At 40.0% G+C, this 19854-nt stretch overlaps 2 protein-coding genes across 4 annotated transcripts in view; one reads left to right on the top strand and one right to left on the bottom strand.

Moving 5' to 3' along the window:
• LOC143152851 (uncharacterized) overlaps positions 1-19854 on the bottom strand; it is a 22641-nt gene continuing 2787 nt past the window's right edge. For both annotated transcript variants that reach the window (XM_076323417.1, XM_076323416.1), the window contains exons 4-10: positions 19664-19815; positions 19166-19575; positions 18926-19092; positions 3601-3749; positions 3465-3516; positions 3242-3380; positions 1-3047 (exon numbers count right to left, since the gene is read on the bottom strand). In XM_076323417.1, coding sequence (XP_076179532.1) covers positions 2017-3047; positions 3242-3380; positions 3465-3516; positions 3601-3749; positions 18926-19092; positions 19166-19575; positions 19664-19815 — 2100 coding nt within the window. In that variant the 3' untranslated portion in view covers positions 1-2016. The remainder of the gene's footprint in view (positions 3048-3241; positions 3381-3464; positions 3517-3600; positions 3750-18925; positions 19093-19165; positions 19576-19663; positions 19816-19854) is intronic.
• LOC143152860 (uncharacterized) lies at positions 4927-18825 on the top strand. 2 transcript variants are annotated; one of them, XM_076323432.1, is made up of 5 exons: positions 4927-6041; positions 15558-15822; positions 16548-16775; positions 17409-17551; positions 18206-18825. In XM_076323432.1, exons 2-5 carry the CDS (start codon positions 15558-15560, stop codon positions 18503-18505), a joined length of 936 nt encoding a protein of 311 aa, XP_076179547.1. In that variant the 5' UTR covers positions 4927-6041; the 3' UTR covers positions 18506-18825. The 2 variants fall into 2 exon arrangements, with proteins under 2 accessions (XP_076179547.1, XP_076179546.1); XM_076323431.1 differs by lacking the exon at positions 4927-6041 and adding an exon at positions 12359-13989.

Below are 19854 nucleotides of genomic sequence, written 5' to 3' on the forward strand. Positions count from 1 at the left end.
TATAGATATTATCCGATTTATTCGATAATTTTTATTATAAAATTATAATTGCTAATAGAATGTGATAACGATATAGAAATTTTATCCGCTTTGTTTCCTTCGCACGTTTCCTCTAACAATGAAACAAAAAGAAACACTCGTATCACGTAATCGTATTTGTGATTCACGACATTGAATTCTGTCGAGATTTTTAATTAAACGTTCTCCAATTAACGACATAAAGCTCTTGTGAAATTTATTTCAATAGTTTCACTGGACCTCTCGGATTAATTCTCATTCGATCCGTCTCCCTATAATTTTAATAATTTGTAATATCGTGCCGTTCTCGACTTTTAAACAAAATAATAACGGCCATAATTTTACTACATTCGTGCAAAATGAAACTACAAAATCGAATCGAGATTTTGAATTCTTAATACAAGTATTTTCCATACTAATTGATCGAATTGGTTACAAATTTCGAAGACAACGTCAACAAATTAACGTTTTCAGTGACAATTATATACTCATGGAATGCACAAAGAACGCGACTACAGCAACGCAATTGAAAATAACCAGATTTTTAACAGCGAGCTGTTCGAATGTACGAAGGTATTAATTTAAATAATTTAAAATATTCAATCTATATTTCTGTAAACGTGTTCAGTGACGTATTCTTACCGCGGATTAATTCAATCTTTTCTTAACGTTTGAACAAAAAGAGTTCCCCTAATGATGCACAAATATTTAAATGAACTTTTGTACATAGTTACAGATAGGTATATTAAAGTTAATGATACATATAGTTTTGGGTAATCTTAATATTGTAAGATTAAAATCTCGGTAAACCTTTATAAGTAATCCACGTTATAAGTAATCTTTTCAACAGTGACTGCGCAACTTAGGCGGTAGAGCATGCATTGTTTTTTTTAAATTGTACTTTAAAGTTTGTAATTTTATTCACATTTACCATGATACCAAAATTGTAGGGAAATAATAAAGTAACATCGGCGAGTTATATTTTTAAAATTGTTCAATTCTAATAACATATTAACAGAACTATCAATTTTATTACAGATATGTCCGATATGTACAAAAAGTTATAAATGAGACATTCTTTTTAAATGCAAATCAGATTCCCATAAAAATTTCAAATAGTTTTACGAATGCAATCGTTCGATGGAATGAAAAATAATACTTACATAGGGATTATACGTTGATTAAATGTTGAAAAGATTATTTATTCTACGGTAAAAGTATTTGAAGCCTAACATTGTATAAAAGCTGATTTAAATATTGCTCCATCGCTCGACAATCTCCTCTGTACTTACACTGCTCAAAATAATTAGGAGATCACTCAACGTACTATGAGTTAAATATTGAGTACAAATATTACTACATTAAATACTCAGTCACCTTCTTAGCTCTGGAAGGCTCTAATTATTTGGAACAATGCAAAATTGAGTTAAATGCAACATAAACAAAGTGGCACGTAGACAAATAGAGCTAGAGAAATTCGTACAACGACACTCCTTAACTCTAATAAATATTGTATGTATATAATTCTACGAACGATGTAAACTTCAGAAAGAGTCTATATACTCGTACTAAAAATATTATCTTATTTAATATGATAATCGAATTATTTCTTAATTGCAACTATTACTCAAAGCTTGTACAAACATTTTCAAAGCTATAATTAAGGCCGCCATATCTCGATTAACAGTTAGAAAACTTGTAAATTTTTTTTAACAGTAACCGTAACAGTGACAGTGGTATTGTAAATACCTAGGATTAACGAATACAGGCGAGTTTTACAAAAATAGAACAGTTTAAAACTTTGTACCGATTCGCATCGACGTGTTTAAATAGTAGATGTATAAAAATCATTAACTATCTTACTTCGCTAAGTGTATCGTACGTTCATCATCTCTTACTGCTACTTATTTATCACATTATACATTTTTTTTACTTTTTTTTGTAGAACATTTTCTTCCATTTTTTTTATTTTCTTCTCTTTACTACACATTATATATTTTAATTTTCCTCTATACAGTCATCATCGTTATCGATATCCATGACAGTGACTACAGTTTCTCTGGTACCTTCGGCATGTTCCTTGCTTTTTAACGTTTTTTCGTTATTTGTAGCCTGCTCTGTATTCATCGACGATTCCTTCTCTCTTTCACTCTTCCACTTCATACCTATCCTACCTTCGCTTTCTTTCTTATCGCCGGACTCATCTCCCTCGCTTATTCTTTTATCCTTAGCCTGCTCGTTCTCGGAAGAGTTGTCAATTATAACGACATCGTCCTCCGTTGCATCATCTTTGTTCTTCCTAGAATCCTTGTTCACCGTTTTATCACTGCTATCGAAGTTCTTCGTCAAACTCTTCTTCGACGCTTTGGAGAATTGCTCTCCCCTGCCAACAGAGATTAGAGTCGCTCTCTTTGGAGCCTTGGTCTGACCGAATTTCATTTGGGAAGTACTTTGAGTCGGTTTAACGGCCAATTGTTTTTTCATCTCTTCTTGGGTGATCTTCTTCGTGAACTGAGTAATAAGAGGCACATTTTTCTTTTCGTCTTTCTCCAATTTCTCAACAGTTTCCGTAACCTGCTTCTTCTTCATCTCCAGGGTGTACGACCAACGATTGGGCAAGGGGAGGTTCTCGCTGAAATACTTTTTCCTCTCGTTTTCAGAAACGTACCAACAGACCTTTAGATGCATAGGTCCCTCTTCTGGACACGCTATCCACTGGCCGATTTCGCGAATCTTCTGCATTAAGCTGGACTTCGATACTCGACTGTCTTTGTTTTTCTTGCTCCAGTACGACATAAATTCCCTCACGAGGAACTTTCTGCTGTGCGTGTTGCCGTGTATCAAACGAATCAGCTCAGGTAGAGCTTCTTCCGGTACTCGAGTCTTCTTTGAAGTTGACCCAACTTGCTGTGGCGTGGACGAGGTACACTCGCTCCCAGCATCACTCTCAACGGTTAATGGCAGCGTCACCGGTATTTGACGCACCCAGACTTCACGGGCTGACAAGAAGTCTCTGGTCTTTTGCGGTACTGAAACCAGAACACAATTTTCAAATCATGCTGTCTCGAAGAACCGAAGACATTGCGATTTTTGAAACTTTTTCTTAACGTCGTCGTTTTTTTTTTTTTTTCTTTAATATTCATGGGTCTTTTGTTAACTTTTAGATTTAACTTTTTACGAAAGACTCATGGTTTGCTAATATAAGTTCCAATTCTGATCTCACCGTTCCCTAAAAACGTATTTCCAGGTCCCCTCCAGACGCAACCAATTATTTTCGGCTTCAACCTCGACGTCTTCGTGTTCATTTCGGTTTCGAATTGTTCTCCTAGTACTTTCAATTTAAACTTTTGCGTTTCAGGTGACTACAAAATAAACGAAAAGAAATTGAATAATTGAACTCGTTCCACGGACAATCTTCGATGGAAAATGTGTCTAAGAACGCTTACCATATCTACCTTCTCTTCTTCGTCGGCTCGAAGTTCTTCGTCGGACAAGTACCTAAATTGTTACAGAAAAATCGATCAACTGGAGCTGAAATTTACAAAAGCATCGCAGTAAAATATAATTCTCTGCAATACTCACCCGTGAGGTACCATGAATTCATTGTCTACGTCGTATTCATTGTCGTCTGGATTTTCTTCGTCCCTTTCGTCGTCGGAACCATGCAGAGATTCGCCTGGTTCCTCCTCTTCCCACTCGTCGTCCGAATCTACCTCGTAATTGAACCATTTCTGAAAAAAAAGCACACGATTCACTTTTACCAAAATCGTAGAAAGTTATTCTTTTCTAATCGAAAGTTAACACCAAATACATAGGATAGAACTTTAGAACGATATTCGTCCTTTCGGAATGAATGTTTGTCGATAAAAAGAATCCACGTCGAGTATTTTCACAATAGCTACTTCGCATGATTTTTATTAAGATGCACGATAAGAATTATAAATTCTCTTGAACACTCATAAACATTCATTGCAGAACCTGCAGTAGCGATTAACCGACATTGTTAACTAAATATTTTCCTTTTTCCTGAATTTTGTTCCGCGTCGACAAAATCCAGCGTCATTGAAACTTTAGGTCATTCGAACCCTAGGTCATTCGAACTCTGTATCACCGAACCATATTCATATAACAGGATCTTAAATTATCTCTAATGATCCCGAATGACACGTATTACAGGTCGTTGGATTTATTGTTGCATAAGCTACACGTTTAGGGATGAACTGCTTCCTAATAAAGTAAATCAAAATTCCAACTGGAATTGATCCATGACACGTATCCATTTAGTAACAATTCTTAAAAATTTTCTTATACCAAAGAAAAACGAATAGAAGCAAGCTTGGAACTATCTCGATCCGAATCGACCCTCCATCCCTCGATACGATATTCCTCCCGTGGTAAAACGAGTTTCCTGCTACCGTTACACTCGAATCGAAAAAGGATCTAAATTTACCATTATATTCTACAAAACGTGACAACTTTGAAAATTGAAACGAGACACCCTGTATAAGTCTCGTTCGAATCACTCTCGTCGACGTCTCGTAAAGAATACACATCAATACCTATCGTATTAATTTCGCGAGTGCGTTCATTTCCCTGCACTCGTGTCTTGGTTGGACATCGTGGTTCGTCTCGCGGTGCAGTCGCGATGCAGTCGCGGTGCAGTCGCGGTGCAGTCGCGGTGCAACGATTCGTGCGTCGCGTTATCGTCGGTTTTCCATGCTGGTTTATTTTAGTTACGATCACGGCCACTGGATTTCACTGGAGTCTGCTATGATTAAGCAGGACGTCGGTATCAATGCGACTTCCTTGACGAGCGATAATCGCGGCTTCGCCGAGCGTACAGCGCGAGTGCGCGTGCCGCTTGTGCCCGCGCGTTTCTACGGCTCTTTCCTCTTAGTCACGGAGCAATTGGGCCGGGAATACGCGGCGGTTCTCCTTTCTCAAAATGTAGATACACTCTCTAACCGCGATTAAGATCCTTGCGTTGTCTCCCGAGCGGCTCGTCGAAACGAGATCCGGAGGAAACTTCGTGCCAGAGAAATCGAATTAAAAAGAAAAGAAAAAAGAAAAATAAAAGAAAGGAAAAATCCATATCGAAAGGGACGCGCGACCTTCGAAATGTGCGACATTCCGAGCACTTTAAACGCTCGGGACGGTGAGTGATGCATCGAGCCGAGACACCGGCTCCAATCGAGTCAATCAACTGCCTGGATGCAATTTTCTATTCACCGGAGAGACACACTCGATTTCTCTCGGTCCTCGTAATCGTCGGGGACCAGTGATTCGTGCGAAATTCAAGAAGATGGAGTAACGAGAACGAACCATCGACGACGTGAAAACATCGCGATCGATCCACCGTGTCGGAACGAACAGTCGTCCTACGAAGTTCGTACACGCGTCGTGTATCTCGCGTCTCTTCTCCCTTTTTTCGTTCTGTTTTCTTTTCTTTTCTTTTTTCCTCTTCTCGCGTACTTTTTCAAGATCGACGACGAAGCAGTGGACCGAGGCCGCGTTACTCGTTAAGTGCAACTTGGTAGCTTATATTTGTAGCTATTTTTACTGATCTATTTAAAGCTATATTCGCAGCTAAATTCTACATTATAAGACGATAAGTGCGCGAGCGTAATTTCTACGTTCTACGGATGGCGCGAAGAGGCTGAGAATTTCGTAGACGCGTCTACGTCGAGCGTGCCATTTTCCTCGAAGAGGAGTACTCGCGCGAGCAAGTGGTCGCGGGCTAACGCGTCACCGCGAACGAAAACTCGATAAATCGTACCGACTGGTGGGGTTTCTCTCTTTTGTGCCTTCGTTCGATAAATCAACGTCGATTTCATCCCCGCGCGGGCATCAATTACAAGACGTTCCGTGGGACATTAATTTATTAGCGAGGAGAGAAACGCTGCACCGCGAATGATCGGTGCCCCGGCGTCGTTCCAGAGGTAACGCGGAAAACTCGACGTCCACTGCCTCGAGAAAACGGAACCGGATACCAATTGAGCAGCTTTTGGCAGCGACGAAGAGAGGTAGGTACCATTTTTATTGATCGAGATCGTGAATCGTTGGAAAATAACAATCATAGGATTCGGTGCTGGTTGAATGGAGAAAAGAAGCATTACCGAACACGTATATTGAATTTCTAACGTTGAAAATAATATTCGTATCTAAGAATTTAAAGACCCGATTAATCGTAGGTGGAATGGGTAACGATTTTTTGTCGCGATAGAAAAGTTAAGTCGATGAGACAAGTACGTATACAAGTCCAATATTTAAAATCGAAGGAAACGTTAATATATAAAATGAAGGAGCATTGCAGTCAATCAGCGTTTTAAAATATAATTAATTTACGGAACAAACAAATTTGAATAGACACTTAACTATAACGCGTGTTTATTAGAATTTTACTAAAAATTGTAATACTTGTTTAGAGGGCGAGAAAATTGCAAGACGATCGATTGCCCGACGTTCACTCGAAACGTAACTCGAGCACTCGATTCGCTTTCAAGATTACTAGATTAATTTTGCAGCCCCGAAATATCGTTAACATCGGCGATTGGCGTTGACAGAGCACTCGATTCTTTTTTCGTGCGGGCCACGAGCATCACCTCTCGACTCTGTTTCTACGATCGTGCCGGCACCCTCGAGCACTCTTTAAGTGGTGATAAAACTTATCTCGAAAAATTATGTCCGGCTACCTCTGCACTGCGCTTCTTCGCACTTCACTCGATACCGCACCGTTAAAAAACTAGGAACAGACGCACTCGCTCTCGATAGACACGTTCACTTTCGATACTCTGTGAACACAGACGCGTGAAATTCAAGAACGGATAGAAATTCGTAAACAACGAAAATGGTAGAAATAATTGCTGCTGAAAGGAAACGATAATTAACGCTTTACCAGATACGCATAGAACTGACAAATTCTGAACGCTCGAAACTGTTCCAGATACACGAACTTGATCGGTAAAAGTAGCGGAAATAATGTTTGACAAAAAAATTGTACCGTTGAACGTTCGATCCAGTATTAATGTATCATTGACCACGGTTCAAAAAGTGAACCTTCGCAGCCCAAGCGTCGACTTTGCAATCGATTCTTCTACTTGGCATATTAGAAAGGACCTGCAGAAACGAAGGAAAGCACATGGCACTGCTACCACCAAAAGTAGTCTATGTTTCAAATACGAACCAAACTTAAATAAAAGGTATTTTATTTAAGTAACACTTTATTTTATTTGGAACACTGAAATATTCGTATCTTTTGTTTCAATGTTATGCGAAATAAATGTCGAAACGTATGAAAAAAATATTTGCAAAGTTGCAGCAAAATCAGAATGGTTGCCTAATTCTGGAAGTTTTAACAATAACTTTCCACAGGGGAGAGAACTTGTAAAAATATTAGAATCGTTACCCAATTATAGAAGTTTCGACGAGTACTTCCCGGAACGCAAAGATCTTCCAAAAATACGAGTGATTTAACTTCCAGACTATTTAATCAACTACAATATTGATTATGGAAGTAAAACTCGAAAAATGAAAATACAATCGTAAAAAAGATAAACGAAATCATGAACAATTAACGAGCACTTACGAGAGACCCTAGCCAGGCCGCGATCGTACGTAACTGAATTTCACATTAATCATAGGGTGGAGGGGGGACGATCTAACGATTTCACCGCCGCGTGGAAAAGCGTGCAATGTCTGGCAAGATGCACCGGGCCAATGGAAATGCAGTTATCAGCTTAACGCGATGTGTGACGTTAAATCGGTGCCTGGCGAAGTGCCGTACATTATTTACAGCGTGTTGTCACCCGCCGGGCCATCTGTAATGGCTGTTTTATGCCCCATTAAGATTATGGCCGGTGCTCCTTGTCGTGCACACCGGAGATTAAAATCCCTGCAGTCAGGAATTGATTTATTTACGAATATTCGGCCCCGACAGGGATTTTATTGCTCGTACATCGCTTTGCCACCGTGTTGCTTCAACGGGAGTAAAATCTTCGAATAAAAGTTATTTCCGGCAATTGTTTTGTAACAGAAAACCTCGTTCGATCTTTTCATCACTTTCCATATATATATATATATATACACGTTTCAAGATATAAATTTTTTTCGTTCTCGTTACAATTTATCGGCTTTTTGCGATGCAATAAACGTTACTCTTCGTGGACCTGTCGACGGCCTGCAGTGTAATATTTTTTTACCTCGATTTAGAATGAAAAATCAAACAGTTATTCTTCATAATGGAAATACACGTCGTACGAATTCAAAAGATATACAATTAACGATAATACGCGGTTTTGGAATTGCTCTGGAAGTTTGAGAGAGATCAATTCGTTTAACGCTCCCGTAACTCCTTTCAAAATGTATCGAAACATTGACTATATTTGTCAAAAATAGAAAAAAAAAAAAAAAAATTAACGAGAAATTATTGAACGATACCAGTTGCTCTATCGCTGGAACCTCAAACGTAAAGAAAATATATAAAAATGATGGGACTCGGCAACATCGTCGCAAGATCGATGGTTGTGACTTAATATATCGGTTTGAACTTTTGTTTCTTTCAAACGAAACAAGTTATCACGAATATTGTAATAATATAGTTCGAGCAAGTGTAGGTGATTTTAATGCGTAATCGATCTTGAATAAAAATAATATAAAAATCATTCTTTTCTCAATATTTCAGAGAGATCGACCGAATAGAGGTAACGATATTCTTGCCTAACTTTATTCGCTTCGAAACAATGGACTTTATTCCCGAGCATAATTTAACGCGCGCGCAATAACACTGCGATAGGAGAATTGACACCAAGATCAACGAAATTCTGAGAAATTCCAAGATTGTTTCTATAGTTAAACTCCGGTTAAATCGATGCGAACGTTTAAATCTAAATCGAGTAGAAATATTTCGAGCAGTTCGTGCGATGAAAATTCTCGAAACGTTCGCTCGAGATATTATTTAAATTTAACCAAATTACTTTATTAGCGATATTGCTTTAGCGTAAGTTTTACTAGACACGTTTCTTTCATCGTTGACCAAAAGAAACCTTTCTTTTTTTCATTCGGTTAATTCTTACGTGTCGATTTAACACGTTGACTAACACGGTGTTGTTGGTTGAAACGTTTCCCGACGCAACTCTTCGCACAGGCGCCAGCTACGAGATAACTCGTTACTTATTTGATTTTTTTTTTACGAATAAATATTCAATTCTCCGATACAGATTCGTTTTATTCTTTATTCAAACGCTGGTTATCGATTATTTACTCGTAACCGGCGAAAAAAGTGTTGTTCGTCTCTACTAAGTTATCGCGTATTTGTTGTTCGAAATTTTTATCGGGGGAGAAATTTTTGATCGGAAATAGAAATTTTTGCCGATCTCTGCTCGGAACGCTGCGCTCGATATCCCTGTATCGAAGAAACCGATACAGATATCGACTCTCGTACAAATTAAATCGCGAACTCTTTATCGGCGCAAAGTGATGCAACCAAGCGCAATTAATAAATCCCCTGGAGGGTAGATAGAACAATCTTCGAAGTGAAATGAATTTTAGACGCTACGATCGAACGAACGGGGAACGGTTTAATCGTCTACAACGTCGAGCTTTTTTCGAACGCGTCATTAGATAAACGCGGCCGCCATCTGCGAGCGCATAAATTTCGCGGAAAACGTGTTACCATTGTCGACGTTGGTAATTTATGAAAAAGAAAAAAAAAGAAAAAAAAAACAAAGCAATGCGCAATCGACGTTTCGTGTTTCGGGGGAAATTTTCTTACTGGAAACAAACGTAAATCGTACCAAAATTAACGCATTCCGCGCGTTGCACCGTTACGAATAATAACACCCGCGCGAACAATTGTTCCACGGTCTTTGACATCGTGTAACTTTCGATTAAACATTACCGATAAATACGAAACGAATGTCTCGATTCTCGTTGCGCTACTTCGATTCGTTGTACATTCAACGACACAGATCAACGCAATTAACGAGACTTGAATTATTGCACGTCGCGCGTGCGTGTTTACACGTGCCAAGTTTGTATCGTTATTGTTCGGAATGTATCGCTTCCAATGTTATGTTTCAATTATTTTAATAAATTCGTGTAACGTGAACGTAAAGAAACGTCGAATGCTTCGAACATTGATTAAATTATCCCGAAATCGAGCAGTCGGGACGGCACGCGAAAGATGACAACGTTTTATCGTTATTGTTGTTACCGTTATCGTTGGAAAAAATGCGCAATTTAGGAATCGCTGACGTGTACAACAGTTTACTCGAATCGTGTCCGACGAGCGCGAACGTAACCGATTTCCATTTGCGTAAAAGATACGCAACCCTCTCGCGGTCAATCGGGCAGATAAAAGACAAACGATAGATCGATGTCGACAAACGGTGATCTGTTTTTCATAACGCGCGAACCACAACGGTATCCATTAGCACCGTTTCGAGCCAGTTATAAACCGATTATGGCCAGGGATATCGTCCGAGCGTTTTCCCTACGAAACTTTATCCTCTACGCGAAATTTCTTCTTCGATTCGCGATCGATTTCAATCAAGACGAAATTACATTATCGAATCTTCTTCCACTATATAGAATGGATAAAATTCTGTACAGAGAAGGAAACAACGAATAAATAAATTACAATTGTAGATTTCAACCGAAGCGATAATATACAAAAATGTGAACGACGAAAATAACCTTTTCGAGGTCCTGGATCTCCCATACTTGACACTTTTAATTCGAAAGTTAATCACCATTTGTACGGAAAAGTAGATTATATATGTATTGTGTCCACTTTTCCAAATTGAAACTCACCGTTCGTTCTGAAGGCTCGTTTGTTAACGAGTGCTTCGTCGTCAAAGTCCAGAAATAAACGTAAACTCAATCATCAAGATATTGGACGTTCGAGAAGAAAGGTCAGGACGACTCGTTGCATTTCTCGTATGCAGCGTGCTCATGACTCTTGAATCGAACGCAAAATATATGGAATTGTATCTAAGGTCAGCCTCCCTCGACACGGATGAACGTATTACAAGCGATTCAGCTGCTAGTGGCACTGACTTCGAACGCATTATCGCCGCTGTGTTCTTCTTGTCGCTCTAGGTCAAAGCCACTGCGTTATACAGACATTCCATCGATACGTTTCTTCGGAAATATACGGGACGCGATTTTCGCTCGAAATTATAACGGATCGAGGACGACGATCCGAATCAATTGCGTCGGCTCTGCGAAAACGTCGAAATTGGGGAATATTTCGGAGAAAATCTCCACCGAATGGCGTGTGTCTGTTTTTTTTTCTTTTCCAATTGTCTAAAACCGTGATTCCCAAAACTTTTAGAACGCTCATATATTTCTCTAAATATTTACCAAACGAAAATAAAACGATCGGAACAATTGGAGCGAAAAACGAAAAAAAATAGCAACGTACCGATGACGTCTACAAAGAACGGAAGCCTGGTGTCGTTTGTTCTTTCTAAAAATCATAATTTCTGTGATTCCACTGCCTGTACATTGCCTAATATTCCATAGAATATAATTTTCCAAATAGTATTTTTATTAAGAACAACTTACAACCCTATACTTCGCTCGCGAACGTTGTCTCCTTTATCGATTCCTCCTTGCGCGCAATCCTAATGCAATCACGTGGTAACGATACCATTACCTCGATTTAAAAAAAAAAAAAGAAAAATGAACTACGCTCGAGCACCAATTACCCGCTTCTCGTTCGAACAACGCGCAGAAGAAAAACATAAGCGTAACGATCCCTCGTTCGAGGTGTCTGCGAACACGTATCGCGAAGACGAGTAATTACCCTCTGGCTAAAAATGTTTGGCAAACGCTGTCGCGGAGCACAAAGACGCGAAGTGTGCGGCGTCCGGGCAAAAAGCCGGAAGAAAATATCCGAGGCCACGTTTCGTGTGTCGTGGTGTGCGAATTTCTTGCAAAGCGGAAAAAACGAATGATTTTAGTCGCGTTGGTTCGATAAGCGTTCGAGTAGGCCACGTGCGTAGCGTAGCGGGTCCACGTTCGACCAATCGGGCGCTCCGGGCAAGGAGGACCTCGCGCGTCCTCGCCGCGCGTCGAATTCTCCCGCGGGTCTGTCTCGCAGAAATCTCGCGAGAGAGGCGCCCGATTATCGGGAGGGTAGGTGGTATCGTAAATAAGCGAGTTTAACCGAGCAATTAGCCAGGAAACCGATTCGATGTCGCGTCTGACGGTGTTCTGGGATCGGCTCGATCCCTGGGGAGAGCCACGGTGACGGCGCCGGGTGGCACAGCCTCCGATTATCTCTCGAACCGTGTGCCCTGTCACACGACTCGTCCGCGTCTTCGCAGACCCGGCCAACGCAGTCTACACGCGTCACTCGACCGCGAAACTACCGGTACAAGAGGGTGCGCGACCACGCGTCCTCCTTCTAGCGGATCATCCTGCCGACGAACACTTTCAACCACCGATAGATCCTCGCGAGAAAGGGACGCTCCTTCGAGTAGTATTTGCGGCCAGTTGATCGCTCTTTATGGAATCAACGCGAATCGAACCACTTAATGGACCATTCGGGCGTGGAAGAATTTCAACTTTGAAAGTTTCACTGGACACTATCATCGTGACTACCGTTCCGAGCAGTGGTGGTTATCAAAGCACTATTCTGTAAAGACTGATCGCAGTTTACCGAGTCAGAGTGAATCGAACGTCGTATTGGATCCTCGAGACGTGGAAGAATTTGAGCATCGAAAGTTTCACTGGACCTGACTGTCACTCTGAACAGTGATCGCCGTTCAAACCTCGTAATAATTCTTCGAGTTACAGGAGAATTTGAATGTTGGACGTTACAGCTCGGTAACGAACGACAGATAGGTCCTCTTCAAAGAATAGACGCTATCTCGTCGTGATCGTCGGCACAGGCAGCCCATCTCTTATCCGAACAAAAAAGTACCTTGAACGATATTTTTTTTTCGACGAATAGACACTATTTGTAACTATTCCCACCAGAATGGTATTTTAACTAACCGAGCACCAATTTCGGTATAAAGTTATACCGAATCGAACATCGTCGTAGCTCTTTGCTACGTCGAAGAAGAATTTAGACAATTCGATCGACATCCTCGTCGACAAGTGAACACTATAATCGTAATCGTCGTCCGAGTAATACTTTACACGAACCGATCACTGTTGATTCACCCGCATTGAATAGCGTCGTTGCGCGTGCAATGACTTTAAACTTTGCGCAACTGAGTAGACGTTACCAATCGCGAGAGGTAGTACTCTGAACGGATCACCGACAATTTACCAAACGTCATCGAAGTTCCTCGATCGATTGGAGAAGACTTCGATCGATAGACGTTTGACACAGATCCTTTCCAGCAAGTGGATATACATCGCTCGTCCAGTTTCTCATTCTCGTCGAGTCGATGAAGTATTTGGCCGATGAATCTACCAGATCTACCAACGAGTAGATACCTATCGTTCTGCGTCTCGAGAATCGTGAAAGTAGTATTATAATTATTTTATCGAGAAAGAGCGAACCGAGACTCCGAATCGAGAAGACTTGGACACTTTATTGCTTCGGATACCCGTTGAATACTATTTCTACTAGCAGCTATAATAGTATACAATATCTTCGTTTGTTCGATCGGAAGTTATTTTCGAGAGAAATTGTTTTGATCGATTGTTATAATACTTTTGAGAAGATTGTAAACTTGGACCTCGCTTACTTCGGGTGTACAATTGATCGAGGAAAAAGAGGCTCGACTCGATTTGCGACTTATTTGTCGCGTAACATCGACTGTCTTGTAACGGTGGCAATCGGAAGTGATAATGCGCAAAGGAAACAGAGACAGTGATTGATGGTGAACTGTATGCGAGAAATTAACAAAAACGAACACGCGAGAAATCCAACTGCATCGTTCATTTTACGAAGAATCGATCGCAAATTACGAACAGAGGGACAAGATGATAGAAGAAGCTGCAATGTTCGACGTGAGTACAAGGCTAAATCTAAGACAATGCATGGAAATTTTTCAACAAATTTCCAACGTTCGAATCGCGACACATTCTATTCACACTCAACGATCGAACAATTTTTTTTATCCAACATACGAACGAACGAACGCATAAACATTTTCGTCCGAGAGTATCCTCGGTCTTCGACTCGTCTTTTTCGTATAAAATATAATTTCTAGAGAAGAATAAATAACCATCCCAAGTAATCTCTCAAAGTATATTAATGTTTCTGTTCGTACGTCGATAAGTGAAACGTAGAGAAGCGGGCACAATTATTGGTGTTTATTTTTAATAATTTACAAACGAAGGAAATCTTGGGTAATTTTTCAAAATTATTCCCATCAATGACGGTTAGATATTTGTCATAATTAAAGGCTCGATGCGTTCAAACGCAATCAGTATTAATACGTCCCGAGGCTTCCGGGTGGAAGCTGGGGCCAATAATATCTGGACACCAGTGTTTCGCCGCTGATACACAGTATCAGTGTTCCATCCGACTCTGATGTAGCTGGCTGCATCGTTGACGGTTGATGTCCAGACATTACTGTGCGCAACTTGTATCGCGAAAGCTTGGATCATAGAGGCAAATTAATACGATCCAAGCTGAATAATATTCACTTAATGCCATGAGAAATGACACTACTTAGACTCACACCGATGAGAAATGACAATACTTTGTCGTACCGAGTTTACGAAATTTTCTGAACGTTTGACTCATCGAGTTACTTGCCGTACTGCGCATTGTGTCATCAACGGAGACGCACAGATTGCGGTACGATTATTGAGACACTCTGTACAACTACTCTAGCGTATTTTCCGTACTAATGAAAAAACGATCGAGATAAGAGAACGATCAGATAATAGAATAATTGTACTTCGAACACTCGATCGTTCTATATTCCTGATAAAATAATAAATATAACAATATCGATGATGACTCGAACGTGTACAGGTACCATATCCGAGAATCGGTTTCAACGACAACATTTTGTTGTCAACGTTGTTACACTTGCAGAAAAGAAAAATATACACAATCCTGAAAGTGTCCTCCATTCGCCTCTTTTCTCCAAAATTGTTCCCTGATTGCAATCAGAAACGTAATCCATTGAAACGAGGAGTTACCGTGTTTCAATCGATCCCATGTTTCATCGTTCCAAAGAATGTATCCCGCAACTGTCCCGTTCAACGTGTAGACGTATAGAAATAACAATAAACCGAGAAAGAATAAGAGAGAAGGAGATCGTTCATCTTGGCCGGCTGCACTATAACATTTCCCTCTTTCTTTCGGCGCCGATAACTCAAAATAAAACTGAATTTTAATCGACAGATATAGACCGTTCGCGCTGCACGACTTATTGCCGGTATCGCCGGGCAACCGAGCGATTAATCCAAGACAAACTCTGCTTTCGCAACAATGAACAGTCTCGAGAGTCTCTTCGTCGTTCGAACATTTACACTATTTCTTTTTTTTTATTTTTTTTTATTTTCACCTCCCCCCCATTCACGTAGCGTCGATTACCGTTCATTCTCATTTCGCGTCGCAGATGACGGACGAACTGTTGTTCTCCGCGCTGGGCCTGACCACGGACGCAGGTGTCGAGAGGCAACTCTTCTCCCCGAACTCGATCACCACCGTACCCAACCACTTCGAGACGTCCTCCTGCAGAACGACGCCGCACAGCGACGACTCCGAGACCATCGACGGCCACGCGACCAACATCGCCAACCCCATCGAGTGTTACACGGACCTGACTTGCCCTACCAAACCACCTTGGAGCGAGTGGTCCAACAACACATCCGCGTCCTCTGGTAGGTACTCGTTAGTATTACTAACATTTAAGTTCCACGCAAGACTGCGGGGTCTGGGTTAGGTCCAAGACACCTTGGAACGAGTGGTTCGTCAACACCTCCGCGACCTCGGGTAGAACGTCGCTAGTTTTACCGACGTTTAAGTTCCACGCGAGACTGTAGGGTCTTCTCGTCCGTTAATTGTACTTGAACGTTTTTATTTAAATTTTAAATTTGTAGCAAAAACGGGATTGAGAAGATTCTACTGCTCGAAACAAGAATTCAATGAAACGAAATTAAGAGGCTTCGTTTTTGCGAAAAATACATTCGAAATCTAGTACACGTGCCCTTGATTGCACCGTGACCAAAATTTGTGATACACACGAGGTCAGGGAACACTGCCTCCATTTGAATACTTATTGGGCCGAATACACCTCGAACAGATTGAATATAAATATTAACATAAATTTGTATCAATCTTATCGTTATAATAATTTAGACTGTTCGAGCATTCGATTAGAAATTCTTATAGTTCAAAGTATCCAGCCTTGATTTATTTATCCGTTGTCTTCGATTTCTTTGACGCGGGGAATTCCGATTTCGGTCAGTCCCATAATTTTGAAACCTCCTATAGAATGATTACCATTCTTTCTAATCTTTTGACAATTAGATAGTTAACTACTGGCGCTAAATATCAGAGAATGGAGATTTCATGGGTCGAACTACGCGTTGTTTGTTACATACAGGGTGTCTAAGTGAGCTAAGCGAGTTAGACTCGGAATTGGAATGGTGCCTAGATAAAAGTTGGAACTCTGGGCTTCCGGAGAGGACACCATTGTGCACCGCGGGGTGCGAGGGTTTTCTACACTTGCCTCTACCGAGCCCTCAACAAACGTTTCAACGCGAAGAACCATTATGGGTGCTCGGGATCGATTTGAGAGCACTCGAAGATACTTTAGAAACGAGCGGAATAGGTAAGTTTCGAGCACTGCTGAATTATCGAACGAGGGGAGAGCGTTTAGACTAAACTCGTGCTCGAGAATCAACAACAGAAGGCTACAGGAGAATCACTGCATCTGAAAACATTTATTTAGGATAAAAGGCTACTTCCGTTCACCGTTGAGCACCATTTTAATCGCTCAGAAGTTTCTACAAACCACGATTAATTTTTACCTTTTTTTTTCTTCTCTAATTGATCGCAACTTCATTGTACTTTTTTACACATCGTTACAAAATTTTGGTCCTCTTATTCTTTCCTTCCTTAATTGCTTAAAAATCTCTTACACCTTTTAGGATTCCGGTTCATAATCGATAAAATTATTCACCAATTGTAATGGGTAGTTTGAGGATCGATTTATTGAAACATTTTCGAACCTAGTCTGACATCTTCTTTCATATGTAACAAATTGACAAATACAAAAAGGACTACCATGACCAACAATTATATTTATTATAAAGTAAGCTGCTATCCTAAACTTGAACAGTCCCGACAAATTGTAATACGGTCTGTCTAAACTTATTTTCCAAAGTTAAGAAATACTCTTGACCTTCGAGCAAGATGTTTACAGCTAGTTAATAACGACAATAACATCCTCTATCGATTACAGACTATAACAACAATCAATTAGAGGAGAATCTCATTTCATCAGCAGCTACAGAAGCACTAGCAACTCATGACTACACTAATCGCAGCTTGGCAAACGCGGTGGAGGACAGATGCTTTCCTTGCACTTACCAAGGATGCGTGAAGGTACATTTCAAAACATTCAACATGCGTATAGAATAGTCTCAACTAGTGCTGCACAAAATTGTGCCTTTGCATTGTCTCTGGTAATTAAATTCATCTTACTCCCTGGAAAGGTAGTCAACAAGCGAAAAAGAACTATAGACTCTGAATTTCTAAACTTCGAAGAACAAAAATATAAATCAGATTAGGGAAGATAACAATGCTTTATTTTTTTTACTCGGTGTTCCGTCATTTTTTAACACTAAATTTGAAATACTAAATTTATTCCATCTGATTTATTCGGTTTAAGTTCATTTAAAATTCATTAATTGTACAAGAATTCAAAATAATTTGAATAAGTACGTCCATATTGGTTCTAAAAGTATAAGTTGAAGCCTTTTTGCCATACGCTTTTGACTTGAAAGCCTTTAACGAACCTAAAACGAAATGCAACTTCCCTGGATCATTAATAGAGGGCGGATGCTGACGGCAGCCATATTAATATACTATATGCGCGAATAGCAAAAAACTTGCGCCCTCTACTTAAATCTCTTAGTTCAACTGTCCGCTCAACCAATTCCTTTCACTCTTACAAATGTTAATGTAGTTTTCTTTTTATCGATCTAAACGAATTCTTCTTCTCTCTACAAACGCTAATCTTATTCTTCTTCTGTTCAGGTTTATGCAAAGGCGTCTCACTTGAAAGCTCACTTGCGCCGTCACACCGGGGAGAAACCATTTGCTTGCACGTGGTCTGGATGTGGTTGGCGTTTCAGTCGATCAGATGAATTAGCAAGGCACAGACGTTCCCATTCGGGAGTTAAACCGTACCCATGCGAGATGTGCTCAAAGAGATTCGCACGAAGCGATCACCTAGCCAAGCATCGCAAGGTGCATAGAAAGAACGCATATCCGCTGTTCCACAATGGTAGAGGACTACGCGGCGGGAAGATAAACATTTTACCAACGGAGATTTAGTCAATTATACTTGAATAAAGTTACTCGCAAACACCATCGAACGAAGAGACGTTGAAAGAATTTCCTCTGTGGTTCACACGATGTACTTAATCGAGAATTACCAACGTATTCTTTATGCGTAGACGAGACAAGCTCTAAGAGGACGGAAATCATTCTTTCAATGACCAATTTGATATAGTGAAACGAAAAATTGTTGCGCGAAGTTGACAAAAGAGATTAAGCAAGACTACTGTTGCAGTCTACCACTAAGATGGTTCAAGTTATTGGACTAAACTAAACGACAAGCCTTAAAAAGTGACAATAAATATTGTTGAAAATGCCTTGTTTTCTTCATTAATTACCATGTACTTTGTCATATTTTAACATGCTATCATTCGGTGAAATCTATTCCTCGTATATACAAATTATTTCAAGACTTACCATATCCATTGCAAATGGTTTTCGAGAATTAATACTACGGCTCTGTTTTCTCCAGGTGCCCCAATATGGCGGACGTCGATTTTCAGAGAATTGAAGTAACTTGGTTCGTTGCTTCTCTATGTCGATTTTTTGCTTCACGATGTTCGATATACCATCGTTTTCATCATCTACGGGCAATGAAATGTAATTACAATACTGCATTCGAAACTGAAAATTTGTAGAAGAAAATATAACGTTTACCTAATATAATTATGTCATCCTTCGCTTCATACGTCCAAGTCCTCGTTGACTTGCGCGGTATAACCGTTTTACTCTTAATCTCGCTAAGATATAAACTTGTCATTTGCGTATTTCCTTTATCGCATTTCGTATCCAATGACAATTTCTCTTCTTCGTTCAAGGTTCTTCTACAGATCGGAGCTAATTTCATATCTGCTTTCACTTCAAAAGGCATGAAGTTTTTGACTTCGGTAGTACTTTCTTCTTCTACAGACTTTCCTTGCTTCTTAGCGACAAAGAAACTTGTAAAATTCGAAGCGGCTTTTTGTTTCTTACGTTCAGCCTCCAATTTCTCTTCTTCCTTTTTCTTCTTTTCCTCGTCCCGTTTTCTACGTTCTTCCTCCTTTGCTTGCTTCTCCTTCTGCTTCTGTCTGTAAACGAATTCATGTTATCACAGAAATTGATGGCAAAAACATTTACGAAAGTCGCATAAACTGCTACAATCGTATATATTCGTACTCCATTTCCATTTGTTTCTTCAGATCTTTCATTTTCTTTTCCATCATTTTTTGCTCTTTTTCCGCTTTTTCCTTCTCTTCCTTTTCCCTACGTTTCTCTTCCTTTTCTCTCTGACGATTCTGTCGTTCCTCTTCCAATCTTTTTTCCTTCTCCTAGTAGACAAACAGAAGAATGTATTATTCACCTATATA

This window comes from Ptiloglossa arizonensis, chromosome 11 (genome assembly GCF_051014685.1).
Source record: "Ptiloglossa arizonensis isolate GNS036 chromosome 11, iyPtiAriz1_principal, whole genome shotgun sequence".
Classification (NCBI taxonomy): Eukaryota; Metazoa; Arthropoda; class Insecta; order Hymenoptera; family Colletidae; genus Ptiloglossa; species Ptiloglossa arizonensis.